We start from the raw sequence: 21,414 nt of genomic DNA, 5'->3' as shown, positions 1-21,414 counted from the left end.
ACCCTAAAACTCCCCTTCTTTTGCACTCTCTGAAACAGAATGAGGAACAAGAACACCATTAACCTGAGGGCACAGTTTCATGATACTCTGGCTTGAAGAGGTAAAGCCAGTTTAAAAAATTCCTGCCCCAATCCTTCGGCCCCAGGCTACTCTCTCCTACTTCCTCCCACTGCAGCTGCAACTGTTCCAGTGGCTGCAGTGCAAGTCCCTGAAACAATCCAGATTAAAAAAGAAAAAGGAAAGCTAAACTTCTTTTGGAGGATTATTTTTAAATAAGATTAGCTCAGTGATCCACTTCCCAGCACTTCATCCCAGAAACTGTGTCACCATAACTGTCCTGAGACACTTCCCTGCAGCATGGGAGGTGGGAAGGAGCAATCAAAGACAGAAGCTTCTTAAAGTCGCTTGTGCAATATAATGACTACAGTGACACATGACACCCTGACTTGCCTCTTGGCAGCGGGAATTCCTGAGGGCAAACGGACTGCCCTTCTGAGGGGGAAAATCCTTTCCTGAGTAAACATCAACCCTAAGCAATTCTGCTTAAAACACTGGAGCCAGTTCTGACCTTACCAGAATTGTCGTAAGGAGAAAGAGCTCGACTGCTAACTCAGAAACAGACTGGGATTCTGGAAAGTGCATGGAAATCAGTCGTCAGGGAAATGAGTAGGAATGTCATTATACTGATAGCAGGACTAGGCAGGTAGCAGAACAGACCAGCCCATTTTAATACTAATGAAATCAATCATTTCTGCCTAGACGCTGACTACCTCAAAAGCCAAAGGCAGGGCTGGGTTTTAAAGTAGTTTTATGTACCACAAAACAGGGTCCACCCTCTGTAGCATTTACAAAGGTGCTGTATCACTGTGTATCATTATTAGGACTGCAAAGAAATCAGGTTCTTCACTATTAGTATCTTATTGAAGATATGCCTAGGAATGCAATGTGGGCATGTATACACACACTACTTTTGATCCAGGTAGGTCTGGTACAGTACAGCAGGAATGGATTACACTTGAGAGTATCTGACTAGTCTGCCCATTCTGATGACTGCCTTGCTACATCATCATTGCTCTATCCAGCCTACCCAGATCAGCAGAAGTATAGCAACTGACCTTCATTTTGCAGGCGTTTCGCTCCTCCCCACTACGGTAACAACCTATCCCGAGAAGCTCAGTATACTTTGCACCCATTGAAGACCACGTCCAGTCCCATATAGATACCACAGAGTTGATAAACTTGCTGATGTAATGCAGAACAGCAGTAATTTTCATTTCTGAAACAACGCAAACCAACTATAATCAGGTCACTGCCACATGCCTACAGATCCTATGCTAGCTGATGAAAATTAAGCAAATGAGACGCTGTAGCTTCTAGGGTGACAAACAATTTAAAGTCTTAATCAATGGAAGAAGCAGTGGCTGCAAGCCCCTATAGCACCCATTACAAACTTTGTTGCAGCAACCTTGAAGCAAAAACAGTTAGGACTTACTATTGCAAAAAACATTGTTTTCTGCAATCAGAATCTTCCAGGCCCTAGCAACCACTTTATTTGATCAAGTATGAACAAAAAGGAGGCTCCGCACGCTACAGCACACACCATCACATAGACCTATACTAACACAGCAGGGATCAACAAAAATCTAGCAAAACAGTACTGCACAGAACGAATTAAATAAAAATTCAGGCTAAGGATTACCACCGTTTCCAGAGAATAAACCATCGCTTTATAATTAAGATGGCTGAATCATGGCAAAACATTAATGCCTACCACCTTTAACAAGGCAGTATATCCTCTGACAACTTTTGTTTGTCTCTTGGGGTTATTTGGGGGTGGGGAACGGAAGGGGATAGATGAGTATAATCTATTGACAATAGTTCAAAGACTTCCTTTTTTGCATTATGGTAATTAATAAGCAGAACATTCAAGCATGGAGCTATTGTAAAACTCTAATCCTCACCAACCCTACTGAATTGCAATTAAGATTCATCCAGAAGTTTGGAGAATAAGGAGGAGAAGGTCAAACACCAGCTCTTCATGAACTGTCAATGAATGCTGATTTAAAAAAATGCTTATAAAGGCGACAATCCTTTCCATTCCTGCATGTTCCCTTTTACTTGCAAGCAGCTGGGGGCTAGGAAAAACTGACAGATTAATAAATCTGTGGGTTTTATCTACCAAATAAGTACATTCCAAACAAACAGCATTTATATTGCAAAAACAAAACATGCTTGCAAAAATAGTATCTTTGGACTGGGGCGGGAGGAAATGAAGAGGGTCAGGACAACATAACCGATTTTCGGTGCTCATCTCATACTTCCTCCCAGAACTCAGAATGGTGAATAAATGGACTAATTACAACAGCATCACCACGCTGTCACCAGCAGGCAACTTGACTGAGCCCACTCCAATAGAAAAGAGGTGATAATTATAAAACATATTGGGATATGAACAGAGAACACGAAGGTGAAACTGTCCAAAACTGAACCTAAAATTATGGAAATCTCTTACCTAAAACCCAAGATATTCAGACTGGTCACTGACAGACTAAGCAAAATTGGCATTGGTTGCCACATAGCTACTATGGATATCACATACACCACTGAGCACAGTATTCTACACACAGTGTGATAAACACAGGCACTTGGGCTCCCTAATGCCTTAATGAACCCAGGCTTAAGTGCGTAACATACATTAATGCATTTTGCTGCCTTTGCGTACTTAGGCAATTTGGCAGAAGGCTACTGGGAGCATTCAAAAAATTAGCACTCCAGTGCCATCTTTGTCTTTTTGATTAGCCTTACTCCCTACAACTATAAAAGATGGAGTACTGGTGGTGACACATAAATACATGACCCAAACACTTCACTTAGTAAGACACTGTATTTATTGCTGTGCATTGGATTCACTTTGGAATGAATTGTGATAGATATGCAAAAAGCTTGTTTGCAACGGCAAACAATGGGGCCTTATGGATGAGCAGAGGAATAAAAATAGCTGTGTTTTACATCCAGACCCAAATAAAATACTAATATAGAGGTAGTTAGCATATCAGAAATGACAGGGAAAGAAAGGGGGAGCTCTGAAAAAGCAATAAGCACTTCTGGAAGAAAATTAATACCCACTGTTAACCTTAAATAGCTGCCACATTCACCCATCATTAAAGCTTCCATTGACCCAATTTTTGAAGTGCTCCATGCAAAAAGACATCTACAAGAGGTACGTTTCAACTTATCAATCCTTTACAGCACAGGAAAACAAACAATAAATTACAACTAAATACATATGTATTAGACACAGTGTAAATGTCTTCTTAATTGCTCAGTTTGGGGCTGGAGAAAGACCATATGAGAAATGGAATGCTCTGAAGGAGTATAGGTATGTAAAAAACAGGGTGCATTAGAACTGTGCATAGCGAAACATGAATTATTTACCAATCCTGTCTTACCAAAATCTAAAACTTTCCTTCTTTGCTAAATATTGCATATATGTAGATTTTAAAACAGAAATTTAGAAAATGTAATTTTTTCTCCTGGAGCAACACTGTTCTGCAAGACTGCATACATTATAAAGAGAGTAAATGTAACTAGAACAATCGCTTCTATAGTATCACCAATGAGAATTAAATGATTGCTATAAATTAATACTTATTTCCAAAAATACAGTATCCATTCTGGTTTAATTGAACTCATTTAACTGGCCAACCAAAGTGGAAGTCAATGTGCCAAGTAAATGATTGTCCCAAGCTTCCCAAGGACAAGCTCCATGCTGGGAGTTAGCCTGTGAAATAAAAATGCCTCTCTAACCAAGAGGAGGCGGGATGGAAAGGACTATAGACAACAATGTAATACCTTGCCAAAAGCTTAACGAGGGAAAAAAATATTTGATTCATATAGCAGTAATAAGGAAAACAAGTTATGTGAATATAAAATGAAATATAGGTTACTGGTCCAATGCCAGACCAGAATTGTTTTGATCAAAATATTATTGCAGTCTGATGACTGCTTGGTGTGCTGCATGGTCCATTTGTCTCTTATCAAGGCTTATACTGTCCACGTTATCCAAAATCCCATCATTATCCCATCATTATCTTTGCTACAAATGGCACCTTGTGACCTGTTTGCTACACTGTCTGAGCTACGGTGATTCACATGAAAATGCTGCAGATTAACGGACTGCTGGATAGAAAAGGGTTAATAAAAGGCTTCATAACCCACGCAAGTCAAAAGCCTGAGACCTTTTTTCCATGAGCGTAAAACTAATCTCCCAACTTTAAGGTAACATTTTCAATAGCATTTAAGAAACACAATGACTCTAAGAAAGATTTCGAGCCAATATTGTATTAAGGCACCTAAAAGATTCAGGTATGCGTGCAGCATGCTTTGCAAACATCAGAAGCCAACTACATTTAGATGACCAAATATCTAAAGCTCATTCTCTCATCAGTTGTCGAAATCATTCACACAGCAAAAGGAAAAACTGAATCCCAGCTCCTTATCTATGGAAATTTTCCTCTACAATGGAGAATTTAAAACTCATGGCTTTAAAGAAAAAAAGAAAAAAAACCTGCAGATAGGCATTCAAAGTTCAACTGCACCCATTTTTCCTAAGAAGTCGTTGGCATTTAACCCATCTGAAAAGAGGCTCAGCCTAATAAAACTGTCTGCATGCTTTCTTAAAATCTCACAACTAGATATCCAGGTGTAAAATTCTGGCATTGTTTCATATGCATACAAAGCACAAAGAACTGCAAGCTACAGGAATAAAAAATCCAAAATGTCATTTTTTTGACATGTTAAAGGATATTATCTCTATATATCTCAGTTGCTGAAACGAGACCATTTCAGTAAACCACCTTTTTGGAAATCATCACCGTTGACAGGGCCAAGCAAGTGGGTTTACTACACTCCATTGTTCCTCGGTTTTTGACACAGTTCCCAGAAACGTTTGTCTTAGCTTGGGTCAGAACTGACATACTCAGAAACATGCCTGATATTTTTAATGTTAAAAAAATAAAAATAAAAATAATACAAAAACCCACTACATACTCTTACTGTTTCTACCCACTCTTGAAGAAGTCACAGTCAAGATCACAATGCTGGGCTAACTGCCCTGGCACTAAAGGAGAGTAAAATCCTTCTTTAAACCTTTACAACTCACTAATATCCACACATTCTTATAAACTGAATTTAAAAATAGCTTTCTCCTCAGTCCTGCCCCAGATTTAACAGAGTGATATATTGAGGTCTCATTAAAAAGCCTTCGTTACCTTCACAAACCATGGTACGCTACCTTATCAAGTACCAAAAGCTGAAAATACTACAGTTCTCAGGATTCACCTGACCTGATACAAGAACTAAAATTCCAGGGACTTCACATTGGTCTAATGCCTGGGCATCTTTACAGCATTTGTAGGCTTGTGTTTTTCCTAAGAAAATTCCACCAGCATAAGGTAAAAAGGATGACATATGCCAACTATCTGTGTTTCAATTCACTTACTCATTTGCCAAATTCAAGAATTCTTAGTGGTTTCCCATCAGTAATTCAGAGGTTCCTGCATCATACCTAGGCAACCTGGTCACGAACTAGTAACACTTGCGGATACTACAGTTATCATCTCAAAACGTTATCATGGGCAGTCATCCCTCTAGATCCCCAAAGCTATCCTCTAGAGTTGAAGCAGGGGTGGGAAAGGCTGACTTACTCAAGTTGAAGAATTCGTGGACAAAGCCATGAAGCTGAGTGCATCAGGAAAAGCAGAATCAATGGAACTAAAACAAGGATGGATCCAGCAACTGAAATTAAGCCCCACATCCAGCAGTGATCTACTCATGGATGAATCCCTGCAGACATTCACTGTAGGATGAGACCAAGGGTAAGAATGATGACCTGTATTCTTGTGCTCAGGACACTATGGAAAATCATCAGAAATCTCACAGTAAATAAACCTGCCACAGCTTTAGGGACTCATATTTTGAAAGCTTCCAGAGCTGGAAGAAGTGGCAGGCAGTGCAGCTACCTCTTTCAAAAATATAAAAAAGAAAATCCTCTTTCTAGCTCCGGACTCAGTATTTTCACCTTATCTCCAGTGCAGGGCTGCCTGTCAGTTGAATGCAGCTTCAAAATGGTGATATCTTTCTGTGACAGCAGAATTTTAAAAGGGTACATCAATAAAGACTTTTATAGCTCCTCTTTTAATCCTGCTTCTCCAAAAAAATTAGACAAATGGGAGAAACAGGCAATGGAGAAAGAAAGAGAGGCAGGGACAGAGAGGCAGGAAATGTGTGTGTGCGCATGTGTGCCTGTGCACGCACATAGGTGGTAGAGGTCGTTAGCGGACTGCTTTTAAAACGTTGTAACTTACTGTATTCATAGAGAGGTGCAGAGAGCAAGTCAGATGGTCAGTAACAGAAGATAACTGTAATATTACAGAAAAATACCAATTTATGCTAAGGTTAATGACAGGTTGAGGACAGCTGTTCTGTAGGTTTGTATAAGAAATTATTGTAAAAAGGCTCTCTTTCACAACTTTTTCTTATTACATAGAAACAGAGCACTCCTCAGTTCCCTATGAGGGAAGATCTTCTTTTTCTTTAAAATATCCTATGTCAGACAAACTTCGGAAAGTCCGTACACTGCAAAATGACTTAGCTCAAATACAGCTTTTCATCTCTAGAAGTCAAAAGTATTTTATAAAGATAGTATCATCAACTCCATTTTCTGAACTGGAGCAGAGAAAGAAAAAATGGCATGTTTGAAGGTTACCCAGCAGGCCAGTTGTGCAGTGGGAATAGGAGGCTGAGACAGTGAGAAAAACAATCTAATAAGACCAAATTCTAAAAATACAGAACATAAGTAGGGGGAGATACAAAATATGCCAGTCCTCGAGGATTGGTCGGGCAGCTGTCCTATTATCTAACTCCTATAAAATCTGTCCATCTAGTGTTGCATCTCATTCAACCTAGTTCTCCAAATTTGCTGCACAGGATTTCATAAACACTGCAAAGTTTCAAGAACCACCAGAAATACCCCAAACAAACCAGAGTTCCAATATAAAATCACTTGGTTTTCTGCTAGATCACAAACACTAACAAGAAGTTTAAAAAAGTAGATGAAAGGACAAATGAGGAAGGTAAAGATGATGAAAGTAGTATCGACCAAAGGACCAGGTGCCCAGAATTAACGTCAGAAACATTAAAAATAGTTTCTGCTCTGCCTAATATATTCACAGTATAGGAGGACATTCAGTCTCCATACATTTAGAAAGATCTTTATTTAATATGTTTGTTTTAAGAAAAAGCTTTGGAAACATAAAGGACTTAAATTAACAATAAGCACTTCCATATACATTGCAGATAAAACAGGGAACGGGGACAACTACTGTGTTCCTACTGTGTATCCAAATACATAAATCACCTTGTCCCGAACTACAAAAACAAGTGCAAAGGCAAAGTTCAACAGACAAATGAGTTAGCATCACAGATCCATCCACTGTGTCAGAATTTTCCAAGCTCTCTGCATTGTTGCTAGTCTCAGCATTTATTCACCTGGCAGAATATGAAATTAATTTAAAGTGACAAAGCTGTGTACCCAGTTGGGCCACCAGCTGTGTACCACAGGAAGCAATGGAGAGTGGAAAACTACACAGGTATGTCCAGCCTCCATTACCCAGAGGCTGAAATAACAAGCAACAGCAAAACCTGAAGTCTGCAACTTAAATACCTACTAACCAAAAATTAAATTTATTATACAACTATGAGAAACTTGCCCATGCAAGTAGCATGCTATGGGAAAAGGCTAAACCAGAGGCTGCTTAAAATGCAAAATGAAGAGAGAGAGCATGGGAAGAAATCCCAGGCTTAAAATGATCAGGAAAAAGAGAGAATATAGTAGATGCACTGTTAAACAGAGAATAGAAAGCGACAGCATCAAGCACCTAGCATGAGACTATCCTGTGAATATTGCCTTCTGACTGGTCATAAAGCAGAGGCTGAAAATGGAAGTTTGATCCACTCAACACTGTAAACTCCAGAAATCGAGCAAGTAAAGTTTTTCTACCCATCTACAATTTATTCAAGTAGGTCATGATGTCAAAACAACACCATAAGCACAAATCCTAGCCTTCACAAATCCAAGTTCAGTAGCTTTATACATAGTCCTATGCTTCATCATACCAGCCATCGACAGGAATCTTAGGAAAACTTTTTAAATTAGAATTTACTAGGAAAAGTCAGTACCTGGAGATAGCCAAACAGAATACAATTAGCAAATATTTTTGTGAATAAGACGACAAGTTGCATCTGCCCTGGAATATGCATACCAATGTTCAAAATGCTTAACATTTTGTCATTAAATCGTATTTTTATGAAAAGTGCAAAATACTTAACAATCTTACTTTTAAATACTTCACTCCTTTAGTCATGGAGAAGAAACTTTTCTGTCAATGAAATAACAGATGATTTAGCATTTACAAAAAGTGACTAATCTTGGAAATGAACAATTTTTCAATATCCCACTTCTGAAACATCAAACAAATTATTTTGGTGATTCTTATAAACATATCTGGGAATGCAGGAACTCACTCTCAAGCCATTTAGAAGAGGGTAATATTTATAATAATTGTTTTCATAAATGATGAGTAATTCTAACAACTCTATTAATAATCACAAATGTGATACTTGTAGAAAAGCATCATGACACTCGTTGAGTCATGATCTTGAATTAGATACAGAAATTAGATAAGGAAGATTCTGGGATGTTATTCAGCCGAGGACAATTCTTGCACCTCCTGGAAAGCTGTGCATTTGCACAGAGTGCTTATTAGAATAAACTTGTTTTCATTCAGGTCTACATTCATCCTCCTTTGTTAACCGATGCAGACAGTAGTCTCTGGTTCCTGCAGGAGGTCTCAGGAGGAGCACAGTACCCTCAGTACCTGCAACCAGTCCAACATTCAACATACACAGATGTAGTTTCTGCATATTATGCATAAATGTAGGTTGACCTATGGAACTAAACACTACAAACTATCCACAAGCACAGCGGCCTTCATGTGAACAGGGCAAGTATCAGGCCAGAACAAGTGAACCTTTCATCCACTGTAAATCAGCAATGGAAAAAAAAAAAAAAACAGTAACAAATGAGGTATGCCAGCTAACTTGTGTTACTGGTGGAGACTGAATTAGAGATCCACATTCCTGAGACACACCCTGAGGTTACCGACAACACAGTGTCAACAGTGATTTGTACAGGACTCCTGGCTTTAGGATGCTGGAAAGCAGCGTGCTCTGAGGATGGGAGCAGCACTCCTGGCTGAACAGCACAGATTAGAACAGTGCTCTCAAACAGGCAAGCTCCAATGTGAACTGCTGGCCACGGCAGAGAAAAGGAAAAAAATAGACACATATGTATAAAGGAAGCGACCACTGCAAAGAGTCAATATCAACAATGAATGAGCAAGGAGTTAAGCAGATGGACCAGCACAGAAAATGCCAGCAGACGAGAATGCTGGTGAGGCCCACGTGCTGGTTTTGGCTTTGGTTTTGGTTTTTGGCTTGAAAATAAAGTTTGGAACAAAATATTATCATTGTACTTGATAGGTTTTGATGATGCTTTGACAACAGTAAAACACAGAATTTATTTTAATTTTTAAAGAAGGGAACAAAAATAAGTATCTGCCTTGTAGGGAAGGTTTATTACCTATACTTTTTCTGAACATTGTGTAAAGAACAGTTCACCCAAAATACATCTCACCTGACCTGGCCAGACATTAATGGTATTTTAAACTTTAAATAATCCATTGAGATGAACGTTCATGTTCCAGTGAATTTTGAATACAAAAATGTCTGGTTTGCTGGCTTCATGAATAGGGCTGTTTCACTTGAACTGTATCTCGGGAAGGCTTATTCAGCTTGTGAAAATAAGTGAAGCTGAAATGCATGCTCTCTCACAGTAGGGCACAGTATAAATTCAGAGTATCCTGCATCCTTCCTTTAAAGGTCATTTGGAAAAGTGTTGCTATGTAAAACACAGATGCATGTGTGACAAGGTCACAAGTTCTAGACAAAGAAAGCTTGTTACTCAGATCCTCAACAGAAGTATTAAGGATTTTATGCTGTGACAAAAAGAAGCAAGAGAATCTAAAGAAATCTGTCTACTGCTACATTTCAAGATGAGTGAGCTGAATTTACACAGTCCCACCTTCTCTGCACTATTGGTGTTAAACCCATGAAATCTGAGAAACCACTACAAAATAACCTGCATGTTCAAATTAAGTGCTGCTATTAAGATACAAGTGCTACTGGTTAAGATACACTATATGAAGAATGCTGCAGAAAGTCATCATAGGACTGTGTGAAAGCCCTGGTCATGGAAACACTGGGCATGTAACAGTAACAGCACAGCAAGAAGTGAAACTTTTTGCACCAGCCCTGCAAGTCCAAGGGAGAAAGAACAAATACATAAAGTATCTACTGAGCAACAGCGAAAACTGTTTTTATCCACAAGGGCCTTGGATTTCCCACACGGCCCCAGGGCTTCTCTACACACCTTCAACCCCATCCCTCAGATGAATCCGACTCTTCTGTGGTAGAGCTAAATCTACCCCATCTCCAGTGTTGATGCTGCACTACTTAAAGTGCAGAAGCAGAGAAGGCATGGCTTTCCCAGGCAGAAGCTCTGCCACGTGATCTAATGCTAGGAGCAAATTGCTCCTGGTCCCATATCGCAGTAGGCAATGTGAGACATGCTGCTCAGATGTGAGACATGCGCCTTGAGAGCATCACTGCTGTCCTGCAACACTCAGACCTTCCTCCCTATCTAGGGTCTGTCACAAAATGCAATTTCTCCTGCAGCTTAGTAGGCTAATGAGGCAATATAGAAAACCTGAAAATAACAAACAGCATACAGCCTCCAAACACTCCTGTGCTGAAACAAGGCAGGAGAAGCTTCTCTGAGGTAAGATAACTTCACAAAACCACCTAATCAGATTGCCTTTTTAGGCTGCTAATAAAATAACTGACTTTCCAGGCTCAGCAAATGCTACAGGGAGTTGAGGAAAGCAGATCGTGGGTACTTTGTTCACTTGTTTAAAAAGAAAACAAATAAATCAAATATACACACTTCTCAGTGGCCCACTGCCCCATGTATTGTCTTCATTAAGCACCGAAACAGAACCTTTGTGGCTACTTTTCTGCAATTCCGTTCAGTCTGATGGCACGTTAGCTTTCAGTCTAATTTTTTTTTTCTGCAGACTTAGCCAACGTTTTGCTAAAATCTTCTTTTCCCACAATGCTGCATACTTCAAAGAGCATATTTTCACAAGTTCCCTTCGTGCTCAAAATTCTTGCTGAAAAAGAGGTTAATGCAAACTGAAAATCCTTGTGACATTACAGACCTTTTAATTGGTTACTAGACCTGCTTTGGGGCACATATTAATAGGGCAGAAGTGTTATGCGTGCTCATTCTCTCTCTCATACGAATCGCCAGAGGAAGGAAAGTATCTCTGTATTCTTGAAACTAGTATGTAATCCATTTAAAAATCTGAAACTCAGGAAATATAAAGCAAAGTGTAACTAGAAAACAAAACAACCAGCAGTGCAGGTTATTCTGAAGCGGGTCAGAACTGAATATAAAGCATATATAAAATGCAACAAGGTGTTTTACCATAGCGCTGAGAGTCTCCTCCCAGTCTGGCCTCTCTCGGGGATGGATGCTCCTCTGAAGCTCTGGCACAAAGTCATCTTCTTCTGTATGTACAGAGGACTTCATCATTCTGGAAAAAAAGGACAGACGTTTGGTGCTCAGAGACAATCTCTATGTAACCTTACGTACAGCTCTGTCATGGTGCTCAGTTAACTGGCTCACGTGACAAATGCTTCTATATCCATAAATCTTGCAGACTTCTAAGTTTCTCTTTCTTCCTCATTATACAAGCAGGACAAGAGCATAAATCTGATGGAAAAATCCGCACTTCCTAACCAATCAGATAATCAGATAATTTTGTTTCATGGCTGCACAATTTACAAGTCTTAAAACACAGAAAAATAAGATGGAATAATTTTCTGTACATTTCAACAAATTGCCTATATTGCCCAGGCAAACGACATTAACCTTATCAAGATGAATATACGCATTTGATCCTCAGTTGTGTCTGCCTTATTTTGCCTAAAAAACAGAGACAGCAGCTTTCATATCTTAGCCTCAATTCATGTCCCAAGGCCTGAGCCATCAGCTCTCATAGCTCTTACTGATCCTATCTGCAAGCGTGAGTGCCTTCCATTGCCCCAACTCTGCAAGGATGAGCTCAAATCAAGCTCATTCTATCAAGGTAAACATTTCTTCAGATAAAGAGTTGTCTTTCGAATATCCCATGAAGTGAATCTTAAGCCTGCATAGAGATCAGAAGCTCAAAATTAAAAGGAAAGAAAATATTCATAAAAGCTTCGCAGCCTATCCCTATGACAAGCCTTGCTGTTACAAAAAGAGTGCCATTAAGTATTGCACCTGCAGGCCATGCAAATGTGCCTTTGCAGGGATTATGGTGCAGGCCTGAAGTACCAAAAGCCTGTCAAAAATCTAGCGTTATGCATTCTGGTTTCATTAAAATACAAGATGCAGACAGACTTTTTTTTTTTTTTACTAATAGTTTGCCATTTATTTATTTATTTTGTTTAGAATAACCATTTCAACAATCAACACTGCATACGTATTGATGGAAAAGCAGGCTAGTTTAGCTAAATGTTAGCTACACTAATTTACATACAATTCACCTAAAATAGATATGGTGAAAGCCTTTTCAGAAAACTGCTTTGCACTTTTCTGTTCTTTATAACAAAATTTGGATGCAACAGAAGAAATATTAAGCAGGATTCATCAGCTGTTTCCCATCCTTTTGTTTTCAGTGCATCACAAGCCCTAATGCTTAGCACAATAAAACTTAAAGTGATAAAGATGTTATGGTAATAATTTAATACCAAGAGTTCAACAGCTAAAAATTTTGCCATGTAGATCAATTAAGCTGATACATCACTACTGAAAAAGCTTAAACACAATTCTATCACAAGAGAAAGACAAACATGATCAAAAGTGTTTGAAATCAATAGGCTAACAAACAAAAACAGAATTCAAAAGTGGTATTTTAACATCAAAGCTGCTATAGCCCTGAAAACGTGCAAGCTCCTTCTTGTTTCCTTTAGAATATCTAATTGATATATGAAAGTTTTGATTTAAATACCTAAACCCCCTGATGTACATGGACTTGCTCCAATGTCTTGCGCATCTTTACCAGACAGAGAAGGCATAAATCACATCACTACTATTTGACTACAAATCATTTTTTCTTGGTCACAAGATGACAAAAAAGGAGAGTACAGAGAAAGGGAAAACAAAACCGATAACTGTTTTCTTTTTCTAACATTAATTTGAACTTTGTAGGGTTAGAGTTTATTTTTCAATGAATGACATAGTTACTTTAGACAACTATCTTGTGTGCCCAAGAAACCTCTGCAATTTACTTGTGGTCTATTTATTAAACCAGGGCACTGACAGTTTCAGGCTAGCGCTGGATTAAGCAGAGCATCAAACAAAGAAAAATGGTAAAATATCTGCCCTCCAACCCACGTCATATGGTAGTTTTCTGACACCAAGCCTGACTTCCCCTCCATCATGACCAACATCTCAGCCGCCCCAAAGCTGCTGCACCAATATGCAGGAAGCAGTTAGACGAACTATGCATTTAAAACATAGATGAAAATCTGTGCATGAGCCTGTGAATCTCACATTTGCTCCGTTTCAGAAATGGCCTGCGAGCAAATCCCCTTGAAAGCTGCCTAGCTAACCAGCCTAACCCAGAAGTCACAACCACAGCCACCAGAAGTGGAGCCAGGGAAGATGCCAGAAGAGACAGCTGCTGAAACAGGCCTCGGATCAAGACCTGCAGTCCTGAAACTCTACACACGGTTTGCAGCTATGGCATAAGTAACTGGGCCAAAGAATTTAAGTCTACTTCGTACTCTGCACAAGAGTTAAAAATGAAGTAATTAACACTCATAATAATAGGACAGCTGAGTTACAAAGTCATATCCCATATAATTTTATACTCAGCTTCATGGTCACATTTCTGTTCTAATAAAAAACACATCCCGGAGAATATGGGCCTCAAAACCAAAAGTCTTAATGCCTCAGGGTAACGCTGCTAAATGGTTTCATGAGCCATTCACACTGTAAACATCACCATTTAGAAGCAGGCCATTCCTAATGAGGCAGGACAAAATATGCCTAAAAGTGAAAGCAGTATGCATCTGAAGACAACCTGCATGAACATGGCGTGATTTGGAACGCAGAAGTGCAATGCCAGCTAACAGGAGAGACTCGCACCTTTGCAACACACGTGTTTAAAGAGTTTGGTTTTTGTGAATGTGAAAATTCAGTGCTCATGGAGTGGCAACTCTTTCATCTGTCCTTCACTGCATATAGAGACTCAAAAGATTTGACATGTTTCTCATAGCCCCGGCTCCACCACATGAGAAATTTAGTACTTATTTTAAACTGCCGGTTGCGAAGAAAAGGTTTCAAAACCAGAGCTCAAAACTCAGAAAACAAGAGAGAAACTTAAACCCCAACATTTTTTAAGTCAACCTCATGATTTTGAAAAGGGCACCATAAGGCTTTGCTCAGGATTTCAAAATGTTTGGGTTTGACAATATTGCAACTGTATTAAAAGAACCTAAACAAATCATCCCACAACAGCTTAACACTATCAGACAGCATGATGGGATGAAAGGAAGAGGAGAGCAAGATTAAGATCCACCCTTCTATCACTATTAAAACAAACAGCTTATCAAATGCATGCTATCTCAGATTACAGATCTGAAAATAACAAGACCAGATTTACATCTTCATGATCACTTTGGATTACAAATGAATTTACTATACAACTCCTCAAGGTTATGGCAACCCCACTTGGATCTCTCATCAGAAAGCTGGTTTCCTAGGAGTATATTCTACCCAAGAAAATGCTATTTCCTTTTGACAAGGAAATTTTAATATCTAAAAAATTGCCACTAACATAGGGCTGCCAAGGAGAGAAACAAAATACAGCTGGTTCTGTGCATTTCTCTCAAGAATTTTACTGATTGTCTTCAAATTTCATTAAATGACAGCCTGACCTTCAAAACTGACAGATTTTCTGAAATTTCTCAAGATGGAAGAAACCAATTTAGATGTACAAATGCACAGGATCAAACAAGAAGTTTTACCTAACAGCTCACTTATTTTTTCCAAGCATGGTATTCCTCCTACAGTTATATAAGTAACATTCACAAGACTTGACTATGCTGTTTCCAAAACACTGACCTTCATTCATACAGAAAGAGCCAGAAAAATCTAGAGTCTGAATGAGCCAGATGAATCACCAATACAAGCTCTCAGTTCAGAAGTTTCAAGCTGTAAGGAACTGCCTCACCCCTTCATCACTGCGCATAGCTAATAAACAACCGCAGGAGTAAGGAAGTGACCTTTGAGACCAAAGGTATGTGACCTTAAGGATGGCTGATTGCTTTCAGCAACAATTTATCCTGAGATAGTTTCAGGTGGATAGAGGGAAATGTTCAGATGGGATGACACTTCCTGTCCTACATCACACAAGGACTAGCAGGAAATCCAGGTCTCCATTTTGATGAACGAGACATAATCCTGACAGGCCATTTAGGTTCAATGCAAGGCAGGCATTACTTTATGGAAGGTTTATCATGCAGAAGCTACAAACCAGGAGAGGGTGGAAATCTGTAATTGAGATTATAAAATACATGTATTCAAACTTGACATATATTACACAAACTAATGCTTACTTGTGCTACACTAAAGTTGCTGGGAATTCTGACTGTGCTGTCAAGAGCAGAACATGTTCTATGTAAGACTTCATTCCTTTACTGTAAAGCATAACTCACTCTTGCTGCAGAAACAGACATTTCTTTCAGACAGTAAAATGCAAAAAAACCAAAGGAGCGTCCAAATGCTTACCAATTTCTCTCCATATACAAAGCATCTCTCCTGGAATTTCTTTTTTACTAACAAATATGCAAATATAACTTAAAAACAAACAGAAATACCTCGCCAGAATAAAATATTTTCCTGTGCCCTACTCCCCCTGGCATGAGTGTAAGAGAAAGTGAAGTGAGATGAAGACTCAGATAACTCCTGGGAAGGTACTTCAACACTACTGTTGGCTGTGGCGTAAGATGCAGCACAGAAAACATGCTGTTTTAAATAATCTTGGAAATCAGGCCCAGGTTTCTGGGTGTCTGCTTTCATAGCATCTCAGACGAACACGGATATCATAAAACCCAGGCCTTTTTACTAGTGCCTGATCTATTCACTCACATTATCTGTAAACTTACTATGCATACAAAACTCCACGATAAAACTCTTCCCAAGCCCTTCCCAGAGCTTCTGAAATGCATTCTTATCATTCTTCCTGTTGAAGGTGTTCTGGACTTTCACCAGAAACAAGAAAAGCTCTATCTACACCACTATATATATCTTAAGCAACCAATTCACTAAGCATTTGCTTGACTCGCTTAATGGAATACTCTAGTACTGACAGAAATCAAATACTCAGTCACAGTACTACAAAATATTGGAAATGATATTTAAGATTCTCTCTCTAACAGTATTATAAACATTTGATAACCTTCTGTGAACCATTATTAATCTTTAACAGTAGCTATTTAATTCCATGCCACCTGAGACAAAAGAGCAAGGAAGGCAAAAGATGCTAAGGATAATGTTAGTCCCTTATATTCTCAAGCCTACTGGCTTTTTTCCTCATGGTCTCTAATCTGGATGAAGGAAAATAACCTTTGTAAATTAGCAACACTGAAATATTGGCAGGAGAAGGGCCATAGAGCCACATAGCTGGGACAAGGAGGCTTCTAGACATTACGATTTTTCCTAGCCACAAGGATGCACATGTATAAATATTTATATGTATATTTGACATTATTTTAATTTATAGAACAAATAAAGAGCACAACATACATACGTCTAACTCACCGCACATGTCAAGATGTAACAAGACTAATTATCTTGTTTCTGCCATGGATTCTTTTTCACAGGAGGGGGAAAAAACCAGGAGTCCTGCTAGTGTTTACGTAAAACACTGACATAGACATTTTGTAAACATTAAAGGCCAAACAAATAAAAGAACCAGCTCTGTTCTGTAAGGCCTACATTTGGCCCTTTCAGGAGAATTATAAATGACTGAAAATTAACTACAAAATTTAATATTAGCCATAACAACAGGAATACAATTTTACTTAAATGTCACTTCTCCAACTGTTTAGCAGCTCTGAATGCCCTTTACATGAAATCTGACACCACTATATTAATAAAGTTCTGTCTGTATAGAGGCCATTAAGCAATCTCTCTTCAGATGAATGAATCCTTCTTCATCGTAAATTGAGAATCAAATGTACTGGAACAAATGTTTACAGGACATTTCACAAAAGACACAGCCTGTGTCCCCACCCATTCCTTAAACTTCTCTAGTAGGTCAAGTTTACAAATTTCAGGTCAGAGCTTGCCTATTTGTGTATACATTTGAATCAAGAAACCATCTAATGCCCCTTTTCAGGTTCTCAAATCTAATTTATCCCATCAATTACAGTATTTCCATGTCTGCTGACGAATAATTAAAATATTTCAGTTATAGAGCCGTACTGTCTTCCTGACTGCGTTCCCCAGCTGTTCTGCATTACCAAGCATCGAGCCCTACCTGCCCACACTGTTCAAGGGGTGCACTGCAATGCCTTACAGGGCAGGAAGCACCTAGAACAGAGAAGGCAAGCCAGATGCTCAGAAAATCAATATTCAGACTGATGTTCATAAACTTTACTGTTAGTGTATGTGTATAATACTGTAAAATTAAATACAACTTCCATTAGAAAATAACTTTCCCTAGATCAGGGTTGGAAGGAGTCCTACCATCCACAAATACCAAATGTTTCCACATACCTGTTTGCACAAGAGATTAAGAACCATAAAAACTGGCTTTGTGGAAAAAGCCCCTTAATTTAAAGGAGGAGGAAACGAGGCAGATACTTCAAAAACTGTGCAGTTCCTAACAGAAGTTTTGTACCCCTTACTGAGTTTCTTTGACACATACCGTGTTTTATCAATGGACCATGGTGGTTTAAGTAACACAGTTATCATGGACTTTGATGTCATCTAGATGCTGATGACACGCAGATTAATTGCTTTCCTCTAGGAGAACATGAGGGTGTTGACAAACTACTTTCAGATGTGCTTGATGGTTCAAAAGCCATGTGCTAGCATGGCAGCATTAAGCGTTCTGAATGTCAGACACCTCACATCAGACAGTTAATTGTCTGCTTGACAGATATTCATTTTGGGCTGACTATATGTTTTTTAAATTAAATACCAGTTCCAATCTTTAGGTTTGCTCCCCCAAGGGGCCATCAGGCATTTCAGCTTTCCCTTCTGCCTCCCCCTCAAATAAATTTTCTTTCCGAACTCAGTTTAGGAGGTGACAGCTGATGATAACTGATTTATTAGTGTATTTATTATCTATATAGCACTGCTGTTGCGCCTGGACACTTCTCAACCAATGGAAAGCATAGCTCTGCCCTACGGAATTCATGATTCAAGAGGATTCAGAACTCCATAGACAGTGATGTTTCCTGAGATACAAATTCTACCCAAGAAGCCAAATTTAAATAAGGTCTTTGCTGACACAAATCTATTCTGAAAACCAATGCGCTTCAAACACTGTCTGATAAGAATTGGTATTTATGCTGCTCAAATAGTCTGCATAGAAGGCCAAAATGACACAATCTTTATCAGGGCACTAAAAGCGTAGTATGGAACAGGCATTGCACTGCTTGCAGGGAGCCGTACATCCCCTTGGCTCATCTTCCTTGCTCCTAGCAACCATGTTTGTCTTCAATAAGTACTTCTCAGTTTGACAGTGTTAACAGACACTACTCAAGAAAGAGAACAGTGGATCCAGCAGACTGAAATCCAAGTATGTGATGCAGTGCTGCAAGTCTAAGAGTCAGTAGCATTATGCAGTGCTTCTGGGCACCTCCACAGGAACTGGCAGAAATTTTGTAGACAAATGAGATCTGGGTTTACTTTAGGCTTCAGGAGTTCACTACAGGTAAGCCACTGTGGGGAAACCTCAAGCTAATGCTGAGCATGTTAATCCTCCAAGGCATAGCATAACAGCCTGATTGCAGCACCTCTGTCTCCCCAGTGGAAAGAGAGGTTTCAGCCTACAAACCCATACCTCTCAATCACCAGCATGGAAAGATATGCCAACAGTGAATCAATAAAAAAAAAAGATACCTGAAAACTCTGCTTTAGAGGACTTAAAAAAAAAAAAAAATTGATCAAGACAAGGAGTCACAATGCTACAATGAAAAAAAATAGATATATATAAAGGTGATGTCAACATAGAGTATATGAAAGCAGAAGTATTAAGAGGACTCTTCATATTATATGGATTGCTCCTTACCACCATGAGGAAAGCTAGAAAAACTAGGAAAAAGAATTGAGAGAACTGACCCAAAGAGTATAAACAACTGGGCAAGAAGTTGGAATAAAGTGAAAAACACTGATGTTTCTTTATTTCTGACGTCAAACTTTTACCACAAGAATAGCCACGCATTAGCTTTTAGCTATGCATTTGGAAAAAAAAGAAAGAGAAAAAGGCGAAAGAGAAAAAAAAACCCAAACCCTCCCCCCCACCCGCAGCCCAATTTGCAATTTTCCAAATAAGCTCTGCATCCACAAAACTAAAACTAATACAGTGGAAAGGAAGAAAATAATCATGCAATATGGAAAGTAGAGATAGCCCAAGGGCCCCAGGGGAAATGAAATGGGAGATGGGAATTGAAGGCTGACAGTGCTGACCTGAAAGAGGATTTAATTTCCCATGTTTTAAATCAGCACTGTCAACACCTTATTGATTACATTATGTCCATCTGTATTACATAAAATAAGATTCCTAAAGTCTGTCTCAAGGATTGTACAAAGTGAGGATGGAAAAGACCTACAAGGTCAGCTGAAAACACACCTCATAAATAAACAAATGGTGAATGGATTGCATTTAATCCTCAACCACAAAATGAAAACCTGGCATAACAAAATGGTTTATTGTGATTGACTGTATGCCCCACAAAGTGGAAAGCTATAATTGCTACTCTTGACAGAAGTTCATACAGTTGAGAAGCCAAAATCCAATTGTTTAGGAAGCCACTGGTAAGAAAAAGTAATAGAATAACATTATATTACAATGAAAGGATATTAAAAAGCCCACATTATCATTCAAATATTAGTGAGCATGAATCAAACTACATTTCCACAAATTATTCTGTGCTGTAGCTCTGCTAATTCCAATAAGGATGCACCTATTGACTGGTTCTATATGTTTAGATCAGTAGTTTTCAACTTGTGGTCTGCTCATCTGTGAAGGTCTGCAAACTATTACTGTGGGCCCTCAAAAGTTGAACAAGAAAAACATGTTCATTTATGCTATGCAGCAATTTAGTAAATGTGGACCTTTCCAGGAATGTCCCCAGGCAAATTTGTACATTTGCCTGAACAGAGAAGGTATGGGAATACAGGTCTTAGCAGGATCATTACTATTACATATACAGGTGAATTCAGTTTTACAGGACATCATGATATATGGCATAGTCTTAAAATAGTTTTCACTGTCAAAATTTTTTTAACTTTTCCTACTTGCAAATTCCAAGTTGAGACTGGAAAACCATACCTACACCCAGGAAAGCAACAGTAAGTTGGAGATCTGCAATGTTATGATAGACTTGAATGACTGGCATGACTGCTAATACTAATGATTGCTGTTCAACTCCTTGTCTAAGGGACAGTTTACAAGGTCACAAAACAAAATTTCAAGCATATTTTTAGTTTGGGGGTTTTTGTTCCTATAAAATAATTTTTAAAAAATTACTTTCTCACTTGAGCATCACCAACTGTTATATTAGATACTCAGCAGTCTGCCAGAAGAGAAATCTCTTTCTCTCTTTTTTTTTTTTTTCCCTCTTTGCATTAATCTTTCATTTAGGACTATATAACATTTAAAAAAATGGAATTTTAAAATGAAAGGTAGAAAGTTTTAAATAAAAGTCTTTTTAAAATCAGCAGCATCACCTGATTAATTTTTAAAAGTGATATAGGGGACATGTCAGTTCTTCCACTGCTAATATATCTCTACAGCACTGAGGAGAGAAGGCCAACAGTACTGCAGAGATTAATTAACATATTGTTTCCTTGCCCTGTTTCAACTCTCTGGACATGCTTTTAATACAGGGTCTCATATGGTTATCTAGTTAAATTAGCTTTGCTCAAGGGTTTAACTGAATTTTCAG

General features: G+C 38.7%; 1 protein-coding gene across 6 annotated transcripts in view; it reads right to left on the bottom strand.

Moving 5' to 3' along the window:
• The window catches only part of ARHGAP32 (Rho GTPase activating protein 32), a 280,782-nt gene that overhangs the window by 160,183 nt on the left and 99,185 nt on the right, over positions 1-21,414 (bottom strand). For all 6 annotated transcript variants that reach the window (XM_026097253.2, XM_026097254.2, XM_064524332.1 and 3 more), the window contains one exon: positions 11,666-11,774. In XM_026097253.2, coding sequence (XP_025953038.2) covers positions 11,666-11,773 — 108 coding nt within the window. In that variant the 5' untranslated portion in view covers position 11,774. The remainder of the gene's footprint in view (positions 1-11,665; positions 11,775-21,414) is intronic.

The sequence above is a fragment of the Dromaius novaehollandiae genome, chromosome 21 (genome assembly GCF_036370855.1).
Source record: "Dromaius novaehollandiae isolate bDroNov1 chromosome 21, bDroNov1.hap1, whole genome shotgun sequence".
In the NCBI taxonomy this organism is placed as follows: Eukaryota; Metazoa; Chordata; class Aves; order Casuariiformes; family Dromaiidae; genus Dromaius; species Dromaius novaehollandiae.
This window is presented reverse-complemented; position numbering and strand designations above follow the sequence as displayed.